Source organism: Anolis carolinensis, chromosome 4, assembly GCF_035594765.1.
Source record: "Anolis carolinensis isolate JA03-04 chromosome 4, rAnoCar3.1.pri, whole genome shotgun sequence".
NCBI lineage: Eukaryota > Metazoa > Chordata > Lepidosauria > Squamata > Dactyloidae > Anolis > Anolis carolinensis.
The window spans coordinates 145664876-145688087 of NC_085844.1; the positions used below are offsets into that span (position 1 = coordinate 145664876).

At 39.8% G+C, this 23212-nt stretch overlaps 2 protein-coding genes across 7 annotated transcripts in view; one reads left to right on the forward strand and one right to left on the reverse strand.

Moving 5' to 3' along the window:
• LOC100557814 (uncharacterized oxidoreductase ZK1290.5) overlaps nucleotides 1-338 on the reverse strand; it is a 106723-nt gene extending 106385 nt beyond the window's left edge. For all 3 annotated transcript variants that reach the window (XM_008109143.3, XM_008109144.3, XM_062979524.1), the window contains exon 1: nucleotides 206-338. In XM_008109143.3, the coding sequence (XP_008107350.1) occupies nucleotides 206-308 (103 nt within the window). In that variant the 5' untranslated portion in view covers nucleotides 309-338. The remainder of the gene's footprint in view (nucleotides 1-205) is intronic.
• dph5 (diphthamide biosynthesis 5) overlaps nucleotides 225-23212 on the forward strand; it is a 44511-nt gene continuing 21523 nt past the window's right edge. Inside the window, exons 1-4 of one of the 4 annotated variants that reach the window (XM_062979527.1) lie at nucleotides 225-362; nucleotides 4191-4384; nucleotides 8551-8675; nucleotides 20570-20678. In XM_062979527.1, the coding sequence (XP_062835597.1) occupies nucleotides 4250-4384; nucleotides 8551-8675; nucleotides 20570-20678 (369 nt within the window). In that variant the 5' untranslated portion in view covers nucleotides 225-362; nucleotides 4191-4249. Of the gene's footprint in view, nucleotides 454-4190; nucleotides 4385-6306; nucleotides 6546-8550; nucleotides 8676-20569; nucleotides 20679-23212 lie in introns of those variants that run through there. The other 3 variants (XM_062979526.1, XM_003219987.3, XM_062979528.1) reach the window with 3 other exon arrangements.

Sequence of the window (23212 nt, forward strand, 5' to 3'; positions counted from 1 at the left end):
AAACTTGGGCCCTCCAGATGTTTTGGACTGCAACTCCCACAATCCCTAACAGCCTTCTTCTCTGCCAAAGTGCTGATTCCTCACCAAACTACATCTCCCATGATGCTCTTGTGGTTAAAGCGGTGCTACACTGCACTCCTTCTGCACTCAGAGTCTCTCCTCAGGGTTGTGACTTGCAGGGACTTGCCTTGAACGGAGCACTTACCCAGCCCCAAGGCGGGGATGTTTAAGCCATTGGAGAGTGGGACAGTGGGCGCGCCTAGAGCAGCCATGCTGAGCCGCCTCCAGCCCACGAGAAAGGCGCCCATCCGCAGAGAGACAGAGATGCCTCGGCTGTCGCAAAGTGTCGCGCGCAAGAGAGGGTGAGCGCCGCGCTTTACGGCAAGTAGCGGAGGACCAGGAAGCTTCCGCCAAAGCGTGGCAGAAGGGCTGCCCGATGGAGAAAATGTAGATGTGAGTGGGGAGGGCAGGAGGGGAAGGGTTGAGTGGCCTTCTTTCCCAAAATCCGATGCTTCTTCAGCCCACGGGAATACCAGGAGAAGGGGAGTCCAGGGCTGCCTCACTACACTGTAGAATTAATGCAGTTTGACACCACTTTTAAGTGCCATGGCTCAATGGTCGTTTCGCAAAGGCTTCCAGAGAATGTGTTGTCGAAGGCTTTCATAGCCGGAATCACTGGGTTGCTGTGAGTTTTCCGGGCTGTATGGCTATGTTCCAGAAGCATTCTCTCCAGAAGTTTCGCCCGCATCTATGGCAGGCATCCTCAGAGGTTGTGAGGTCTGTTGGAAACTAGGCAAGGGGGGTTTATATTTCTATGGAAGGTCCAGGGTGGGAGAAAGAATTCTTGTCTGCTTGAGGCAAGTGTGGATGGTGCAATTGGCCATCTTGATTAGCATTGAATAATAATAATAAATGGGCCCCTGGTGGCACAGTGAGTTAAAGCGCTGAGCTGCTGAACTTGCGGACCAAAAGGTCCCAGGTTCAAATCCCGGGAGCGGAATGAGCGCCTGCTGTTAGCCCCAGCTCCAACCTAGCAGTTCGAAAACATGCAAATGTGAGTAGATCAATAGGTACCACTCCGGCGGGAAGGTAACGGCGCTCCATGCAGTCATGCCGGCCACATGACCTTGGAGGTGTCTACGGACAACGATGGCTCTTTGGATTAGAAATGGAGATGAGCACCAACCCCCAGAGTCGGTCACGACTGGACTTAACGTCAGGGGAAAACTTTTACCTTTTTTACCTAATAATAATAAATCATAATAAAACTTTATTTATATACCGCCCTATCTCCTCAAGGGACTCAGGGTGGTTTCCAACATAGCAAGGAAACCATACAGCAACTTAAAACCATATAGCAACAAAACACAATAATGAGCATAAATACACTAACATACAAATCAATCAATCAATTAACCTGGCTTTGCAGCTGCAAACCTTGGCTGTTTCCTGCCTGGGGGAATCCTTTGTTGTGAGGTGTTACCTGGCCCTGACTATTTCATGTCTGCTAACACCTCCCAACAGGATTCTCCCAGACAGAAAAAAAGCCAATCTTTGAAGCTGCAAGGCCATTCCGTGCTAATCAAGGTGGTCAACTGCAACATTCACACTTTTTTCGAGCAGATAAGAGTTCTTTCTCCCACCCTGGACCTTCCACAGATATATAAACCCCACTTGCATAGTTTTCCAACAGACCTCACAATCTCTGAGGATGCTTGCATAGATGTGGGTGAAATGTGAGAAGAGAAGGCTTCTGGAACATGGCCATATAACTTGGAAAACTCACAGCAACCCAACTTTCAGAGAAGATTGGGGCCTTACCAAACTTCAATAGCATTTAGTGAAGAGATGTCAAAGTGCATTCTTTCTACAGTCTAGATCAGGCATAGGCAAACTTCGATCCTCCAGGTGTTTTGGACTCTAATTCCCACAATTCTTAACAGCCGTTTACACCACAACCACTAAATCCTGGAGCATCTGAGTCAAGTAAAAGTATTTATAACTGCAGTGTGACTTACCCTGTTTCCCCTAAAATAAGACATCCCCAAAAAATAAGACCTAGTAGAGGTTTTGCTGAATTGCTAAATATAAGGCCTCCCCCGAAAGTAAGACCTAGCAAAGTTTTTGTTTGGAAGCATGCTCGCCAAACAGAACACCAGAGCATGCAGGATCGGTAAATGTACGTACCATAGAGTGTTGTACATGGAAATAATGGTAGTAACAAGAAATTCTTGTTAGGATTCACAGTTTGTCTGGTTATGCTGGTTTATGATGACAACTACTGTACAGTATATAATAAATGTTCATTTTTTTTGTTCAACAATAAATGTGAATTCTTCTTCATGGAAAAATAAGACATCCCCTGAAAATAAGACCTAGAGCATCTTTTGGAGCCAAAATTAATATAAGACACTGTCTTATTTTCGGGAAAGCACGGTAAAATGAATCCTGGATGGAAATCATGCAGCTCTTCAGATGTTGGAAGTCTGCATGATTAAAGACTAGGATTTCTTTCCAAATTAAACTACAGTCTTAAGCACCACTCTTTCGGACAAACACCTTTCCAAGTGGTGTTTGAATCCAAGTACAGCATCCCTATCCAATAGTGAGGAATGTTGGGAGTTGCAGTCCAGCATTCTCAGAAAACTAAAGTATTCTTAGGCCAGAGGAGATGAGGTCTGCTTTCAATAAAATACCAAGTAAAATAATGCATAGTTCCTGTGGCTTTTCATTACCTGAGAAGAGAAAGCAGACACCCACCATTTATTTATTTATTTATTTACTATATTTATACCCTGCCCTTCTCTCCCCGAAGGGGACTCAGAGCGGCTTACATAATTTGGCACAATTCAATGCTGCAATTCAACAATATAAAAGCAAAACAATATTAAAAAGTAAAACAAATAAAACATATAAATATCATAAAACTTTAAAATTTAAAATGTGGCATGTTGTATGTGATGCACAGTAAGGATAAGAGCAAAGACATCACCTGCTGGTATTTGCTCTCTCTGACTCAGTCCCCATCTACACTGCCATATAATGCAGTTTCAGAATGCAGTTTAACTGCATTCAGCTACATTTTATGGCAGTGTAGATTCACTTCATCCAGTTCAATGTAGTTAAACATGCATTCTGAAACTGCATTATATGATAGTGTAGATGGGGTCTTCACTAGAAAAATTGTGCTTCCCACTTAATTGAGCTATTTTTATATGCTGGAAAGAGCTAAAGGCCCAGATAGCTTGCCCCTTACTTTTATATGGAGTTCCTGATTTCCCCCCAATCATTTCATCTGGACAGTCCCAACAACAGATTCATCATCCCACTAAATCCCGCCATGACAGAACAGTGATTCCTTGTAGAAGCCATGTCCCAAATCACTTCTGTTTCAAGACGAGATACAACTGCATAAACTGAATAAACTATTCAACTGCTTGTTTTGAGGCTAAAACGGTGTAAACAATTGAATGATGGGAATCTGCTCTATTTTCTGTTACTAAAAAAGCATGCTACTAAATAATTTTAAAGAAAAAAGTTTTAATATCATTTGGCATTGCCAACTTTCCCATCAATTGCTTCTAATAACCATGGTTTTAACAGCTTTGTAATTCTCAGATCTCAGTAAGTTATATTGCTCTTATCTGTTCCTTATCTACTGATTTCTGGACTGTGGCTCTATGAACATAAAAAGGTGATGTCTGCTTATTGAAGGAATTGGTGATAAAGAATAGCTCTCCCCTCAATTTGAGAGCATTTTTAAATTGTCTTAATCACTGCATTCTTCTCCATTGCAGGTTTAAACATCAAGTTCCAGCATGCATGCTTTTTAAATAAAAAGCTTTCCAAATACTGTCTATACACAAATTCACACAATGCATTGGACCAGGAAACATAGCTTGTTTGGCACAAGTAGCATTGTGATATATGCTACTTGACTGCTCTTACTTACAGAAAGTAAGCAAGAGGTAGCTGTCCACATTACACAGTGTAAAACACCATGAAGACAGCTCCTCTTTTGTAAAGCTGTTCTCAATGGGAGGAATTTAACAGTGCACATCGGCATAACTTTTAAAATGTGGCTATAGAAATCATGTAAAAGAAACCATATGCTGTGATGTGATTCCTAGCAAAAAAGCAACCTGGATTTTAGAGGATTTTTTATTCTGATTTGATTTTTCTTTTTGCAGGCTTTAAAATTCTCCATTCCAGAAGTCACTTCTAATTCATTTCTTGACACGCGTCAAAAATGCTTTACCTCGTCGGACTTGGGCTTGGAGATGCCAAAGATATTACAGTGAAAGGCCTGGAGGTGATAAAACAATGTAGCCGAGTATACCTGGAAGCTTACACTTCGATCCTCACTGTTGGAAAAGAAGCACTGGTAAATAGGTACCGATAGAAAGTGGAGTGTGATGTTCAAAATAAAAGAGCTAGTGTTGTGCTTGGATTAGCAAGGTCTTGCATCTCCGTTCTGCAAAAAGTTTCCTGTATATTTTGAGATCTATTTGTTTTCTCTCTCTATTTAACTCACTTCACAGAATAAAATGGGATAACCTCCAATCCATCCCTTTGTCTAATCTCCGTGATCATGAGGTTAGTCAGTGATACATAATAAACCAGTGATAAAATCACAACTTGCTAGAGATTTTAATGAATATATAGTTTCTGTTTGAAACATTTGGGATTTTTAAAAAACCCTTGATGCATTATTTTTCTGAACAATTGAATAGTGTCTTTTTGTTTAAAGTGCTGACTTTTGTCTTAAGTTCCTGTCACTGAAAAAAAAATCCACCTCATGCTGCAAGTGATGGCTTTGTTTAGACATAAAACACAAACTGACTAATGATTGGGGTGGGTGGGAGAAACAGCGACCCAGTAATGTACACACTGAATAGGTGCTGTAACTCAAATGAAAAATGGTCCATAGCACAATGTACTTCATTTTGTTATACTGGCTCCCTTTTTTTAGTTTGGCCTTTGGTTGATTATATTACTTTGGTTTCTATGTCTGGCACATCATTTGTTTTTCTGCTCTGACAGTATACCAGGGATATAGTATACCAGTACGAATATAAGTACGAATTCTGCCCTCCGAATGAAAATTTCATTCAGTCTCCAGTTTCTGCCTTTACAGAGTGTGGGAGAGGAAATCACTCACACCTAGAACTTCTACACAAATATACAGCAGTTAGTAAAGTAGATATGTTCATAGGTATTACAGAATTTTCTTTGTACCAGAGACAAGGATAACATGGAAAGTGCAAAACTAACAATATGTCCATGTGAATTGAAACAAGGTAGCTCTTGTATAAGTAAACAAGAACATTTTCAACCTTCTAGAGACCACTTCTAGAGCTGCAGTTTACCTTTCTTGTTGTAAACAATGGTTCCTGCTACAGATCAGCGAGAGCATAATCCCATTCTTTCCTAGCTCATGCTTTACTGCATTGTTTACTGCAAAAATACTACTGCAAGCCAGTAGCAAAACATTTCTCCAACTTTTAGCTTCATCATCCTCCCAGTGCCAATGCTACATTAAAAAGCTAGGCAGACGACAAAAAGAAAAGGCAGGGATGGGTTGTTGTAGAAAACTGCAAAAAAGAGGTTTTTTGTTAGTGAAGAAATGCCTATAAATTGGTCCAGGTATACACTCGCTCTGTGCAATAATGTTTTTACTGAGTGTCATGCTTAAATTTATTGGAGTTGTTGTATGTATTCCGGGCTGTATAGCCATGTTCTAGAAGTATTCTCTCCTGACGTTTCGCCCACATCTATGGCAGGCAACCTCAGAGGTTGTGAGGCATGGAGAAACTTTCTCTATGCCTCACAACCTCTGAGGATGCCTACCATAGATGTGGGCGAAACGTCAGGAGAGAATACTTCTAGAACATGGCCATACAGCCCGGAATAAATACAACAACCCTGTGATCCCGGCCATGAAAGCTTTCGACAACACATTTAAGTGTATTGTTTTTTCTAATGTGGAATTTTTATTATAACGTGTATGTTATTGTCATTTTATACTTTTGATATTAATGAAGAAATTGTGGCATTGAATGTTTGCCGTTTATATATGTGTTAACCGCTCTGAGTCCCTCTGGGGAGAGAGGGCGGTCTATATAAAGTATATTATTATTATTATTATTATTTCACTTAGTCACTTTTTCTGACATTTCTAAACGTTCAACTGAAGTTTTAAGTTCTGCAATGCTAGAAGTAATAAATCTGTTGGAGGCAGAATTCTTATGAGGTGGGAAAGGGCCTCATTATGTCCTCTCCACATTGTGTCTACCTCTTCTGTAGCTATATCCCAGCAGCACACTTCAAAGCCAAACTCAGCATGAGCATCTTTGATAAACATGGGCTTCTCAATAAATATGTAAAATATGAGTATCAGCATTCAGTGTCCAAATGTGTCGGTAAAAAGAAGGGAATGAAAATGGATCCCGCACCTCATCTCACAGGACTTGTATGCATTCAGTCCACTTCCCTTCTTGACTTAAAACCAAGCTGGAGAAATGTCTTCAAAAAGCACAAGCATTGTGAGTTTGAAGTGGGAAGATCTTGTTTCAGTCCTTTCTTCTGTCTCCTTGTATTGACTTTAAAATTCATCTCAAACTGATTGGCTTGTGTTTGTGAAATAAACACAACACAATTCTACGTTTGCCTGCAGCATGATGCTGTTTAAACTGAATTACAATACAGTAGAGGCTCACTTATCCAACATAAACAGGCCAGCAGAACGTTGGATAAGGAGGGATTAAGGAAAAGTCTATTAAACGGCAAATTACATTATGATTTTACAAATTAAGCACCAAAACATCATGTTTTAGAACAAATCAACAGAAAAAGCATTTCAATTCATGGTAATGTTATGTGGTATTTACTGTATTTATGAATTTAGCACCAAAACATCGCAAAGTATTGAAAACATTGACTACAAAAATATTGGCTACTAACAAATTGACTACAAATAAATATAGAATTACATAAAATGAACTTACAGTAACAACATTGTGGGAGATTGAATGCGTAAAAAGTTCAGTCCTTGCTGCCTGGAGAAACAGCTGTGGATCAGGGTGGGAGACAGACTGCGTTGGATAATCCAGAATGTTGGATAAGCGAATGTTGGATAAGTGAGACTCCACTGTACCTTTTTCCTGTATATGTCTGTCCTAGTAGCTTTTGATAATTAATCCTCCAGAAATTTGTCTCATCCCTCTTTTAAGCCACTCATGGCCATTGTTGTAAAATTTCCATACATTTTGAAGCTATGGGGGAAACTAGTTATTTCCCAATTTGAGGGAAAGGCATGAAATTTTCAAGAAAAGAATGAAAAAAAGATTATGGTGTAGTGATCTGAGCACTGGATTGAACTAGAGACATCACTGCTTGGCCATCAAAACCCACTAGACCAATGGTTCTCAACCTGTGGGTTCCAGATGTTATGGCCTTCAACTCCCAGAAGTCCTAACAGATGGTAAACTGGCTGGGATTTCTCAGAATTGTAGGCCAAACACCTGGGAACCCACAGGTTGAGAATCACTGCACTAGATGAACTTAGGCAAGTCATATTCACTCAGCCTCACAAGAAGGCATAAGCAAATCCACTTTGAATAAGTTTTACCAAGAAAACGCCACCTTAGTTTCTCCATAACTTGAAAACAAAGGGCAAAACAAGAACTAATTGAAAATTACTGTTACTTTAGGAACATAAAATTAATTATGTATAACCTGGGATAAAAGCATAATACTTAATATGTTCAAGATACAGTGTATTCAGAAAATTATTAGAATTTAATTTACTTTCCAACGTATTCTTATAAGTAGAGTTACAAGGTCTCGAATTGAAGGAACATCTTTGCTTTTGATAATTTATGTGCAACAGATAAAAAACAAACCTCATTTTAAATAGAACAACACATTGACATTAATAAAACAGAAAATAATTTTGTCTCCCCTAAGATTGCATCATTCCATGCAGGGATAAAATACATATTCCAATTTTAAAATTGGGAAAAGGAAACCAGGGATTAGAATTATGTGAAATATTATTTTTCAGTATTTCTCAAGCTATGTGATGTGCAGGATCAGCAATCACCTTTTCCCAATATACAAGTGACCATGAACATATTTGTGCGCATAAGCTACCGCTGTTCCTTTCTTTCCTGGAAATTCTCCTTCAGCCAGTGACCCAGAGACTGGCATTGGACCAGGGACCACCGGTTTTTGAGCAGCACTGCTCTATTTGGTCTGCATAGATTTAGAAATAATGTGTAGGAGGCGATATATGAAAACTTTGTCTTAAATATTTTACTCACCGTGCTAAAAAAATATATATTCCACAATCCCTTGGCAGGGTTCCACTGAACTTTTCTTGGGCCTTCACGTCCCTATCATTATTGCATGTTGTGATAGTTTAACTGTGTACAATGTGAAGAAATTCCTGTGCTGGCCTTAGAGAATTGTGTGTTTTCTTTTCATTATGAAAACACCACTGTAGTATGCATACTACTGTAATAATATCCCCCTTACTTTTGCCCCCAGGAGGAATTCTATGGCAAAGAGTTGATTCTTGCTGACCGAGACGTTGTGGAGCAAGAAGCAGATACAATCTTGGAAGATGCCCATCTATGTGACGTGGCTTTTCTTGTGGTGGGAGATCCTTTTGGGTAAGAAGAGACAACACAGCTAAATAATTGTGTTACCCATGCTTTTCTGCCACAAAGTTTGGTTTGATTATATGGGAAAGATGGAATTTGAGTTGTCATCTATTCATGATGAGATCATCTAGGATTTTAGAAAGTGACTAGTTTTCTTTTGAATATGAAAACATTGGTTATCTGTGTGATTTAAGGCTAAATCATATTCACGGGGGGTTTTTTGGCCAGGAACTGTATGTCCACGTATCTTAATTAAATATGCATGTTCTTTACTCCCAGCTCTATGCGAAAGCTCCCATAGTTTTTCCACAGATTGTGTTAACCAAGCTCTTTTGATTTGGATGAGACAATAAAGCAAGGAAGAGAGCCCTAAGGGAACACAGGCACGCCGGTGGACCACTCCTGCTTGTAGTGAAAACAGCTAATCCAGGATGGGATACGCATTGACAATCCTTGATAGGCTACCCAGACAATCCTTTTTCTGGATAATAAAAAAGGGAGAACCTTCAGAAGTGGCAGATCAGCTTCACATAGTTGTAGTCCTCCTCCCTGAAGTGTTTACAGTGAAGAAAAAAACATATTTTCAAAATAAAACATAGGCATCTGCCTACTTTTCAATGCTTTTCTTTGACGTTTTGGCATTTTTAGCTGCCAACATGATTTTTTGAAAATACTTCTCATTCTGAATTTTGGACTCATCAACACTACATGACTGTGGTACTGCACCCCATGTTAGCAGCCATAGCAAAATCATGAAATCCCGGGATTTGCAATTCGGGAGGGATCATTTAGATTTCTTAACCAGAAAGTTCTAGTTCATTTTACCAAACTACAAAACCCAGAATCCCAAGTGCCATTGCAGTTAAAGTAGAATATTGTGCTACAATACAATACACCAGCGAGAGCAACAAGTGCTGCAACCCAATTAGGGGCTTCCCTGAGCTGCGCTCCATTTGGCCTTCCCTCCCATTGCCCAGCATCAACCTGGAGAAGTTGGTGCATCAGAGCCGCTCTACCATCGCCACCATTTCCCGCTACCATGCCATGACCTCACCGCTAGGTAGCCATTTGTTAAAATCACTGATACCTTATAGGACAGCAATACTGGGGAATTTTTACCAACCAGCCCCCCCTTTGACCATCAACTAAGTACTGAAACCGGGCTTGGCTTGGATTGGGGCCACTGACTTCTCTGCTGACGCTCAACTTTCAACACTGTTTCTCCTGGGCTTTAGTGGGGACTTTTGGTTTTGTTTTGTTTTCAGATTTTATGTTTATTTATTTATTTATTTTTATTGTGGAGACTTCTCTTAATTTTCTCTCTGGCTCATGTTTATCACTGATGACTGAGCTTAGCGAAATGTGCTATTTAATTGATGAGTCTCCACAATAATTGTAATTGGTTTTAAATGTTTTTAATTTTACTATTTATTTATATTTTATTTCTGGACGTCATTATGCTTTGTGTGATTTTTGTCTTGTATTTTATGTTAAATGTGCTTTGATTTGTATTGTATTATATTTATACACAGTGTATTTGCAATGTGGCACTGAAGTGGCCAAACTGTAAGCCACTCTGAGTCCCCTTCGGGGTGAGAAGAGCGGGGTAGAAATATAGTAAATAAATAAAATAAATAATAGTGTGAATGTGCCCCAAAATAGAACTTGGAACAGTTACTCTTTGGGCTGACACTTGCTATGGCCATTTTGGTTAAGGGGTTTTAGGAATTGTGGTCTAGTGGCCATGATGGCTGAAGCCGGGAACTTTTAGTCCAAAAAAACCCAAAACCTTTCCCTAGCCTTGAGTTTCAAGGGGTTTTGAAGTACTGGTTACAAAGATATCCAATACCCATCATTTTTGGCTCCAAGCCATGAAAGAGAATTAGAAATAGTATGTAGGTAGACTGGAGAAAGTGCTGGTCGTGGCATACTCTCAGTTCGCTAACAATGTTTAGGACAACAAGAACTTCACACCTGCTAAAATAGTTTCTTGAACTACGTCCTTAGGACAAGGGACATCTGTTTCCTTGATACATAAGCCTCCACATCAATAATGCAACAACAGCCCTTAAATTCATTATGATTGTGCAAGCTGCCCTCTGAAAAGCAATTTGGCTGTATTTCTTTTCCTGGTTGGCAGTCTCATTTGTTGTCCTTGCTCCTTTCCATTATATTTCCGTTGAATTTTGCACCTGCAAGCCACGTGGTCACTTTTTTTTTTGGAACATAATGCTATGGCATCGTTGCGCACTTGATGTGTTCCCTTCATGTGTATGTGATCTGGTCTTCTGTGAACATCTGGGTCATTACTGCCTTATCTGTTTGGGTTTATTAAGCCTCTTAGTGCCATTCTTTATTCCCACTGGAAGGAGATGCCTTTTCTTCTGCCAGAAGGCTGCCCTACCCCAGCCAGTCAAGCATCATCAATCTGTAATGTCAAGCCACGTCGAAGGGGGCTTTTGTTTCCAGCTGGTGGTTCAAAATTAATATTGCTGTGGAGCAAGGGGGAAGCTGTACTTGGAAAATGTAATCACTGTGTACATCACACCAGGGGTTCCTTCTTGTGAGGAAATGTGTATGTCCCAAAAAGGAGTGTAATTGATGTAAATATACCTCCTAGGGAAAATTAGGCCATTTATTTTTTTTCCTTTCCTTTTTTAATGGAATGGGTACTTAACTACAGATGATGCCTGCCTTTGAGAATCAAAGTAATTACGCCATTCATGAATGGTTATTATGAAAATCTGGGAGCATATCAAAGGTGACTTAATTGCTGATGTGAAAAAATAAATGATTATATGTAACATATATAAATGCAAGTTTGTCAGTCATGTTATTTACAGAAGTTTTTTGGTTTCATCCTGCAATTTAAACAGAATATTTCTAGTGGTTCTGCCCAGTTTTCTAATAATCAAGAGTATACAGTTCAAGCCAATACAATACAAGCTCCATATCTGTGGGACCATCACCCACATTTCATTTGCCCATGTCTGCAAAATATATCTTCTTCAGGCATCTTCTAGGACCTCAGGTACTTCTGTGGTATGCTTTGGATTGACGTTAACCATAGAGCCACACTAGAGGACCTAGTAATGCCTATAGATGTGCCCCCTCTAGGCATTTCTAGGTCTACAGCAAGTCATTTCTCCAATAGGTTCACTATTACTCATAATTCATAATTCAGGGTCTAAAAATATATGTGGGTGGGGGCACAGGGTCATTACCATTGAGCAAGAATTGACAAAATATAAAATGCACAGAGTATTCAACACTCCAGCAATTTTGACCCCCTGAATAATAATTTATCCCAAAGTTGCAAATCCCCAGAAGTTTCTACAAGCATGATCTTCTGTTTAAATATAATTCTCCATTGAGTTTTAGATCTCAAAAAATGGGGTAACCCAAAGGCCACTTCCTGTTTTTAAAAAGCAGAAAGGTCTATGTCTCCGAACAGGACTGCCTAAGGACCTCATCAGACAGATGTAGGGCTCCATTTCAATCTGCTGTGGAAACAGAGCCCCACAGAAGTCATCACATGACATAAGGGCACTCCCAGTGGGAGTTGTTTGCCTTCATTTCTGCAACGCATGAAAATGGAGCCTGAAAACCATCTTTGGGAGTCAGGAGTTACCTGACTCCAAACAGCTTTAAGGTGGGAGAAAACAGAGGAAAGACATGTAAAGTCATGGGATGGCTGGGCATCCCTCAAGACGAAAGGCAATAGGGTAAGACGGTTCTCCCCGCTTTTTCCATTTTTCCCCTTTTCTATTTAATGAAGTCCTAAGTTTTATGGTCCCTTCTAGAGCAAGGCTTTCTCTCAGTCCTACCACCATTGCAGACATGCAAGAGAGAGCCTTTTCCATGGCTGCTCCAACACTGAAATTCCCTCTCATGGGATGCTTGGTTGTCCTGCTCTCATGTATTTCTGCCTACAGCCCAAGACCTTACTAAAGCCTTTGCATATTAACCATCTGTTGCTGGAGGTCTTTCAATTGGGCCGTATTGTATTGCATTTTTGTTGTTATTATTAATATTCTAAATTGCTTTTTAAAAAACAGTTTGCAATTAATATCTTTCATATGGTTATCTTGTTTGTATACCTTTGTAATCTCCATTATTTTAATTATGTTTTGTTTTAACTCATATAGTGAGTCACGTTGGGTCCCTTATTGGGAGAATGGCAGAATATTAAATCAGTATGTATTGCCATGAGGACAGAAAATCTCTTCTCATTACAAGGAAATCTGATGTGAAGAATAATCTTTATCTTATCTATAATCTGGAAAACTAGCAGTTATCATAAATTATTTCTCCAAACCATTGAGGCACAAAAATGAGAGCAGTGAAATAAAGTCTGGAGAAAGACAAAGGGGTTTTAAGGAGCAGGGAACCCCAGTGAAAAACAATTCCTCATGCAGGGCTTCCATAACCACATTCCCTCCCCAGATGCTATATCTGTTCCCTGCTCACTTACATGGAATGAGCAGCCTTGAACAAAAGTACCTTGGGGAAAAGGGGACAGATGAAGCCATTGTTCAGATTTGGATTTCTTATGGAAATTCATTTCAAGGTTAGACTACGCAGTGCAGCAAACACAATTGCTGTATACTGGATCAGCCACTCTGATGGAGTGAGAGCATTCAATCATAGTGACACAAATACAACCTCTTTCTTTCTTGCCCAGGGTTTGGGAGCAATAAGTTGCAAATGTAGTCATACACAACAATCTATTTGGAGGCAGTAATAAGGCTGAAATGAAGCCACGTTCCAAAAATAGCATGACAGGTGTAGACAATCATGACAATGATGACAATGATTATGATTTTATTTTTTACCTGCCTCTCGTTGTGGCTTCATCTATAGTTATAGCATAGTTGCTTCATGTTGCAGTAATTTAGGACGTTTTGCAGCCATTTTAACCATAATTTTTAAAAGTCTCTTGCCCTTCTCTTTGTATTTTTAAAAAAAACTCTCAGTGGCATAAAATGTGAAAAAATCCAATCACTAACAAAATAATTTGTTGTGTGCCTTCATTTCACTACAACTCTTGGGTAAATCTATCATAAGGTTTTCTTGGCAGAATTTTTTCAGAAAGGGGTTGATTTCCTATGAGATTTGAGAGTATGTGACTTGCCCAAAGTCATCTGGTGGGTTTCCATGGTTGAGTTTTGATCTGAACCCTGATCTCCTGCTGGTATCCTAGTCCAGCACTTAAACCACCATACCAGGGGTGTAAAAAGTCCGGCCCGCAGGCTGTATAAGGCCCACAAAATAATTTGGTTTGGACACCCCAGTAATTTTGTACACTGACCCATCCACTCCATTGTTGTCTTTGATTTAAACAAAATAAAACAATGGGAAAATAATGAGAGGTTTAATTTGGTGCGCAAAGATGTGTATATGTTTTAATGTATGAAATTGAGCAATGTTCATTTTGACAAATTAAAATGCATGACCAAATTAAGTGAAATCAACACTTTCATTTGATTTTAGTATATAATTGTATAACTTATAATAATATATAATTATCTAATTATAATAAAAATAATATTGGGAATTGAGTGGATTATTACCTGTTATGATCACAACCCATCAGGGTATAGATTATGACCTGTTAGGATCACAACCTAATGGGATAGCAGAGTTTATTTGATAATGGGCACATAGGTATTTTGTTTCTATTTGATACTTTCAACAGACAAAGATACAAACAGACTTCTTTTAAAGGATAGCAAGTTCGTTTTATGATTTATTTATTTATTTATTTATTTCGTGTCAAAAGCATTGCATAACAAATACATTTTAAAATGATAAAAAAAGAGGAAATCACAAGCAACTAAATAGTTTTAGACCAAAAACGGGCAACAGCAATCGCATTGTCTGTAGCTTTAAACAACTCCTCCGTGCATGAGGCAGGACATTGTGGGCAAGCATACATATGCAGAGTTGTTTGTTCTGCTCCACAGTCACACAAGGTGGAGGATTCCTCCAGGTAGTGCCACCTTGCCAAGTTGTCTTTAGATCTGCCCACTCCACTTCTGAGTCTGTTCAGGGACTTCCAAGTTGCCCAATCTTGGTTTGCCCCTGGAGGAAGACCCTCATGGGGGGCCATCCAGTTAGAATTGCCAGGTTTAGCTGCCCAGAGGGACACCCTTGCTGCTGCTGGAGGAACATCAAGAGGAGTGGTGGTTCTCATGAAGCCCTTCCTTGATTTGAGTCTGGTGGGAGGAGGGTGATAGTCATGCAGTGGGTGGCTTTCACAGTGTTCAACCTTATTTCTCTCACCGTTAGCAGCAACTTCCCGTCGCACGTCAGGAGGGGCAATGCCAGCTAACTTGTAGAGTTTATCAACAGGTGTAGGTTTAAGGCATCCTGTGATTATTCTGCATATTTCGTTTAGTGCCATGTCCACCTGCTTTGCATGGGTAGACTTTTGCCAGACAGGACAGGCGTACTCTGCAGTTGAGAAAGACAAGGCCAGGGCTGATGTTCTTATTACTTGTGGGTCTGCACCCCATGAGCTGCCAGTCAGTTTCCGCAGGATGCGTGCAGCTACTTTGTGCTTGGTGTTCATGCAGTGTTTCCTATATGTTAATGTTTGATCTAAGGTGACACCAAGATATTTAGGATGGAAACAGTGTTCAAGCTCTTGGCCTTCCCAAGTAACTTTCAGTTTCCTGTTGGCTTCACGGTTACGTAGGTGGAAAGCACACACTTGTGTCTTGGCAGGGTTAGGCTTCAGGTGGTTCTCTTTGTAGTAGCTGGAGAGGTCTTTCAAGGCATTAGTGAGTTGGTTTTCAACTGTTTCAAAATCTTTCGCTTGTGTTGTGAGGCCAAGGTCATCAGCATATATAAAACTCTTTGTGAGTGGTGGTTGTGGCTGGTCGTTCGTGAAGATGTTAAATAAGGTCGGTGCAAGAACGCTGCCTTGGGGTAAACCATTCTTTTGCCTCCTCCATCTGCTTTTCCGGCCCTGAAACTCCACATAGAAGCTGCGGTTTTCTAGGAGGGTCTGGACAGTTTTTGTAAAATCAAAGTCCCGGGTAATATGGTAGACTTTATGCAGCATTTTTCTATGTTGCACCGTGTCATAGGCTGCCGTAAGGTCCACAAAAACTGTTCCCGTAATGCAACCTTTCTCATAGCCTTCCTCGATATGCTCAGTCAGATGAAGAATTTGACCTGTACAGTTTTTCCCTGGTCTGAAACCTGCTTGTTGTGGAATAAGCTTGGGTTCGATAACAGGTCCTAGTCGATTTAATAGCACCCTCTCATAGACTTTATATAGATGACATAAGAGGGAGATTGGTCGATAGTTCCTGGCATTGGAGGCATCTTTACCAGGTTTTAAAATGGCAATGATCTTAGTTTTCCTCCATGCTCTGGGAATCTGTTTGTGTGCCAAGCATTGATTGTAGAATTTCAAAAGCCAGTTTTCAGCTTTGGGACCCAGGTGTTTGATTTGCTCCATCATCAGGTCATCTAGGCCAGGTGCTTTACCAGTCTTACATCACTTGATGGCTTCTCTGACTTCTTTCAGGTTTAGAGGAGAAGACAACTGGTGGGTTTCAAGTTCTGACACCCTGTTGATTTTCATCTTTATTCTACTGTGGTTGGTTTTCCCATTCTGAATTAGCTGGTGAGCTATCTGGTCTGGTGTCACGTTTGCGTGTCCATGGTTGACCACAGGATCACTATCCAGGCATCTCAGCAGTTGCCAGGCTTTTCGGCTACTCTTGGACATGTCAAGGTTCTCAAGCAGCTCTATCCAACGGTCTTTCTTAGCATTAGCTAAGGCTGTAGATAGTTTTTGACCTGCTGCTATAGTCCCATCACTGTATGGATTCTCTTGAAAGAGTCTGAGATATTCCTGTAGCTGATTTAGCGATTCTTCGTTTAGGCCTGGTAGGTAGCTTGTGCGTCAGCCTCTAGGGATTGAGAGCCTTGAGGATCTTTTCAGAGCTACTACAAACAGGTCATAATTTTCTATAGAAGGTTCTATATCAGAAATAGCAGCTTCCATGGTCTCTGTAAACTTTGTCCAGTTAGCTTTATTGAAGTTATATCTTCTGCGGAATGGGACACTTTTTGGTCTTACAGCTGCATATGCTATGCAGCATATTGGTCTGTGTTGTGTGTTAGGTATTGGGTTTAATACCCTTTTGACGCATTGGTGGCTTTATGATAAACTTCATGTATTTAAAGACACAGGCGCATTTCTTTTCAGGTTAAAAACTTCAAAATGTTTAGAGAGTTTGTATCTTAAACTTATAAACTGTAACAGTGTATTGCTTTATACAGCTCTCTTTAATAAGAGTTTATTTCTTAAGAAAACACAAGCCTCAACAGTTTTATAACTTCCTACACTGCCTTCTGCACTGTAACAGATTTCTATACTCAAGCTGACTCAGGGCTCAACACTAATTTCAGGCAGACTCAAGCCCCAACTGACTTCTCTAACTGTCATTCTTTTAAATCGAACATTCTAACTGTCACGGTCAGTCACATGACCCGCAGCCCCTCCCATTGCTTTAGGTATATAGAGATAAAGTAACTGCAAACTAAATAGACATATACTTCAGGATATAAAATGACATTCTAATAAAACAGACAAACCTCGAGAAGGTTGCTTCCTCCAACAAAAAATACATGTAATAAAATTGGCCCGTGAATGATCCAAATGACCCTTTGCAGGAGAAAGTTTTCCCACTCCTGCAGTGTATCATGCTGGCTTTCCGAGGGTGGGGGGTGGGGATAAGTAACAAGCAGTTGAAAAATTAACAGTACAATTTACCATGATTAGTGAGTAATGTTAATAAATTACTTTTTGATCATTTCAGCGAATGAACAGGAACAGGAACAAATTACTTGTAAACATTAATTTTCCAAGCATTCTTTTTGCTTATCTCTTGCCCTATCCAACCATATTGATTTAGAGTCAGATTAACTCAAATATAAATTGTTCATCGTTTTGAACGGGCCTTGCAGCTCTCTCACTGAATTGCCAATTTGAGCTTGCATTTGTAGGCTGTTTGTACACTGGAGTACCATTCCCTTGACTTTTGACAACCTTCCGTTTCAAGCAGAGAAACTGAAAGATTATATTGTGGAGGCAATAGTGCTATTGAGAGGTACTGTCCACACTTCCTGAAGTTCTTTTGAATACCAAATTTGAATCCGATGGGGGAAACAATCATTTTACATATTTGTACAAATGCAGACCGTGCATACAAAGTCTGCCACTTACAATTGCACAAAGCATACCTGCACAACAATGAAGGGAGTGTTGGCCTTAAGCCAGGGTTGTACTTTGCGCTAGGTAGATGTTATGTTTGCTAGTCAACACACATCCTAAAGTCCTTGGTAAGATAAAGAAACGGAACATTTATTTTTGAAGGCAAAAACAGAGAAAAGGCTTCATTAAAAGTAAAATGCTAGCTGTTATGATTTTAAAGGGTGTTAACTAGATTAAGCTAATGTAACTGCAAAGGCTTGCAGCTGAAAACTGCAACGGTTCGCATTTCAGTTTTAAGTTGAATTTCAGCTTTCCATTGGGTAAGCTGTTGAGGCTTTTGAGTGTGTTCACCCCTATACGCGCGCGCGCGCACACACACACACATCAAAAACCACAAGTTCACATTTAAACTTTTTAAGTCTGAATTTTTTCTATGTCTGGATGGCATTCAGGCTTCTCTCCTGTACAACAGGACATTGCATTCAGCCACATTCGCATGAAGCTTGAAGGGAAAACTTATCATTTATCGCCCCCAACTATAAGGTTGCCCACAAAATTATTGTATGTGCTTTGATACCAGCAAGGAACCGATAGTGTTGGTCTCCATCTTCCATCATCCCTGATCACTGGCCATTCTGGATGGCTCTGATGGGAGCTAGAGTCCAAGAACATCTGAAAGTCCTCACCCTTTGAAGGTTTGTTTCCTTTTAGTGAATTTTTATTATTGCTTATGAATTGCCCTGAGGACTTTTGTTTTCTTCCAGCAATTATGAAATGTAAGATAGCAGCGGCAGCAGTGCAATGGAGCTTTGTCATGAGATATATCTACACCATAGAATGAATGCAATTTGACAACACTTTAACTATCATAGCTCAATTTACAGTATCATAGGTTTTTTAGGCTACTTAGCCAATGGGTTCTGGAGCCTCGCCAAGCTACAACTTCCAGGAGTCCATAGCATTGAGCCATGGCAGTTATAATAGTGTCAAACTGCATTAATTCTACATTGTAGATAGACCCATGGTTGTCACTGAAACCATATCACTTTCCATGTCATGATAAGAACTGCAGTGGCACAATGCGTTAAACCCTCGTGCTAGCTGGACTGCTGACCTGAAGGTTGGGATGTTGACCTGAAGGTTGCTGGTTCGAATCCACGAGATGGGGTGAGCTCCCATCTGTCAGCTCTAGCTTGCGGGGACATGAGAGAAACCTTCCAACTAACACATCCCGGCGTCCCCTGGGCAAAGTCTCTGTAGACTGCCAATCCTCTCACACCAGAAGTGATCTGTAATAGGTTCTCAAGTAGTTTCTGACATGATTTAAAAAAACTTTCCATGAAGAGATATGCTTAAAAAAGTAAAATGTTTAATTTTCTCTAGTTACCTCCAGTATTATTTTTATATGCTCACGACTAATTTGTGGAAAGCTTTTCCTATGTGCTCCTCACTTCTTTCCTTCACCTTCACTGAGGGGGATAGGGTAGCCAAAATCCACAAGCCCCCTTAAAGTGCTCTTCCATCTTGTCCTATAACAGAAGAGGGAGAATTCAGTCCATGGAAGCTTAGATTAAGCTGTTAGGATTTTTCCCCCTCTAATATTTAGACTAAAGTTTGGAACTGTCTCCAAAGGGAGATCTGGTTGGCGTCATCATCGTTAATCTTCTGTCAGGTGGCCAAAACTGTGTTATTCCATGTAGAATCAGATTTTTAAAGCTGTTTTGTAAATTGACTTTAAAAAATTGTGCTTGTTCTGTTTTTAACCACAAAAAAATATGTTGATTTAGGCATCATTTTGTGCAGAAAACGATTCATCAATTGATGATTAATATTAACATGAAATTAATTACATCATTCTTCTCTGACCATGTTTAGGAGGGTGAACTCAATGTATGCACCATAATGCTTACACAAGGTATTGTTGTTATTAACACCTTGGCTGCTGCTAACTAGAACCCATTTCTTCTACAATCTTCCAAAATAAGAGTGAAACAGCAAATCTATATCCTTGTGGCAAACATCTGCTGTAAATGCAGCTTCACACCACTTGTAAATGCCATGGCTCAATGCTATACAATCCTGGGATATGTAGCTTGGAAAGGGACCAACTGTCTTCGATAAAGAAGACTTTGTAAAATCACAACTCCCATGGTTCCATGGCATTGAGCCATAGCCCATGGCAGTTAAAGTGGTGTCAAACTGCCTTGATTCTACAGTGTAGATGCACCCATACAGATCAGTGATATATAATTGGGGGAGGATGGCATCCTATGGTCAGAACATGGGAAAGTTACAGCTCTCCAAATTGCATAGGCAGAATAGCCTACAACAAAGAGAGTAACTTTTCCCAGCTCAGATCAGAACTTCCTGTCACTGTACATAAAGTACTTCAGCAATCTGTTGGTAGATACCAGTATACTTTCTGACCACTCAAAGTCTTTGGAGGATTACAAGTGTTTGAACTGGAAAAGACTGATGTTCATACCAACATTTGGCAGTGGCTTTGGCCATTCCAAGTGTAATTCCACTCTCTGAACATATACAGCAGCAACTACAAGTATAGCTTATTTCTTGTCTTGTGGAAGAAGAAGAACAGCAGTAATTCTTAGTATTTTCTAATGAATTAGTGTGGCATTATTGCCCATAACTCTTTCCCTGCTCATTCCAGGGCGACTACACACAGTGACCTTGTTCTCCGGGCAGTGAAGCTTGGGATTCCCTACCAAGTCATCCACAATGCCTCTATCCTAAATGCTGTCGGCTGCTGCGGCTTACAGGTAAATCTTTTGCTTGGTGGCATTCTGTCGAAGCCACAGCTCTATTATTTAACCATTTTTCTAAAGAATAGAAGGGACACCTGGCTTGCAAGGCTGTACAAATAGTTGCAAAAGTTATGCACTTCTCTTTCCGGCTCTCTAGCTTTTCTCAAAGTATGCAAACAGAATGATGAAGTGAGTCTGGGCAGTGTGACCCACATTTCCATTATCTCAGTAGCCTTGTTTGTAAAAAAAAAAAAAAAAAAAAACACACACACACACACACACATTTTAATCAAATCTACATAGAATAAAGGTTGAATTATGTATATAACAAAAATAAAGAACAAAAACAAAACACACATACACACTAAATATGTATAAAATAAAGACAAACAGAGATATAATACTCTAGGCAAAGTTGAGTTACTCATTATCTCTCAGCTTGACCATCCTCACAGGGCTGTATGCCTAGTTTGATTAAAGATTTTGGAGACAGGTTGGGTATGATGTATCCCTGTTGCTGCCAAAGGCTATTTTGTGACCATAGTCCCTTCATCCAAATAATAATAATAATAATAATAATAATAATAATAATAATAATAATAATACATTCTTTTTATATCCCGCTCCCATCTCCCCCAGGGGGAGTCGGAGCGGCTCACATGGGGAACAAGCCCAATGTCACATACAATAAACAGTCATACATTAAAACCAATATAAACAATATAAACAATAAAACCATATAATAGCATAAAACAGGATAAAACAGCATATCAGAACAATGAGTCTAAGCATAGTGCAATATATATAGAGGCAAAAATTATCTAATTCATCCCTTTGCCAATGTAAGTAATGCATACCTTGAAGACTCTTCTTAGAAACCTCCAGCCAAGCGGAGTCTTATCATTTTCCCAGTCAATTTATTACATTGTCAAATAGCTCTTACTCTTTGGAAATTCTTCCTAATGTTTAGTCAAAAACCCTTTTGTTATCCTTCAAACCCGTTGCTTTAGGTTCTGGCATCTGGAGGAGAAAATGGGTGTGCTCTATCTTTCTGCATGAAAAGTATCCTTCAAATACTTTCAGATAGTTATCATTTTCTGAGCAGGAGAGTAGAAACATGCTCTTTTAAATAAATGATTATGCCTGTTAAGGAGAGAGTACAGGTTGAGTATCCCTTCTTCAAAATGCATTTGGGATTTGAATTTTGGAATATATTGTACATTTGTAATGTGATATGGACCCCCCCCCCCAAGTGATCCAGCAGGTTAAACGGCAGAGCTGCCGAACTTGCTGACAGTAAGGTTGGTGGTTTGAATCCGAGGAGCGGTGTGAGCTCCCACTGTTAGCCCCAGCTTCTTCCAACCTAGCAATTCGAAAACATGCAAATGTGAGTAGATCAATAGGTACAGCTCTGGTGGGAAGGTAACAGCACTCCATGCAGTCCTGCCGGCCACATAACCTAGGAGGTGTATACGGACAACGCTGGCTCTTTGGCTTAGAAATTGAGATGAGCACCAACCCCCAGAGTCAGGCACAACTAGACTTAATGTCAGGGGAAAACCTTTACCTAATGTGATATACTGAAGATAGGATCCAAATCTAAACATGAAATGTATGTTTCAGATACACATTGTACATAATAGCCTGAAGGCAATTTTATACACAATATTTTTTAATGAAGTGAAATGATTTTGTTGATCAACCAATTGACCTTATCAAAATATTTTTTACAATTTTGTGCATGAAACAATTTTGTGCATGAAACAAGCAATGGTGTAACTATCTCAGATACCCACGTGGACAATTTTGGAGCATTTTGAATTTCCGGATAAGGGATACTCAACCTGTACTGAGTCATGTATCAAAGATGAGTTTAACATCTGTCTTATGACCATATCTATACCATACTAGTATTTACATTTCCTTTCTGTGTAGATGAATACCGCCTTAAAATTTGGGATTGCTTCCTCTGTCTAATGAGTCCTTACAATGAGAATAGGAATTGATGTTAACATCTGTCCATAACAAAGTTCTTAATCCATGCTATGGATACAACATCTGAAGGGAGGTAGATTCCTCACCCGTAATTTATGAATAAGTAAAAGTGTGTTTCTCTGTCCCTCCTCTCTGTCTCTCTCTGCTTCTCTGTGATATAATCTTGGTGCCACAGGCTCATACTCCACTAGTGAAAAACAGGAAACACCTTTATGGTTTTTTTCAAAAACATACGTAAAGCTAGCTGAATCTGGTGGTTTCCTTCTGTCGGGGAAAGCAACAATTGTGATTTCAAGGCTATTTAGGTTTAAAGGTCTACAATAGGGTCTGTGTGGTTTTTGAGTCCATTTCTTGAGCAGAGTGCGACATCAATGAGAACCCATGCATATACGCACATGGTCCAAACTGAGAAAGAACCGTGCATGATCTTTGTCTGGCTGCTGAAATTTGTGGAGGCCTTTTTCTGGAGATACTTGAGATGATAAGTGGGATAAATGCTTGGCAAAATTGGGGGAGCATATCAATATCACCCTAAACAGCAAGCATGGATGTAC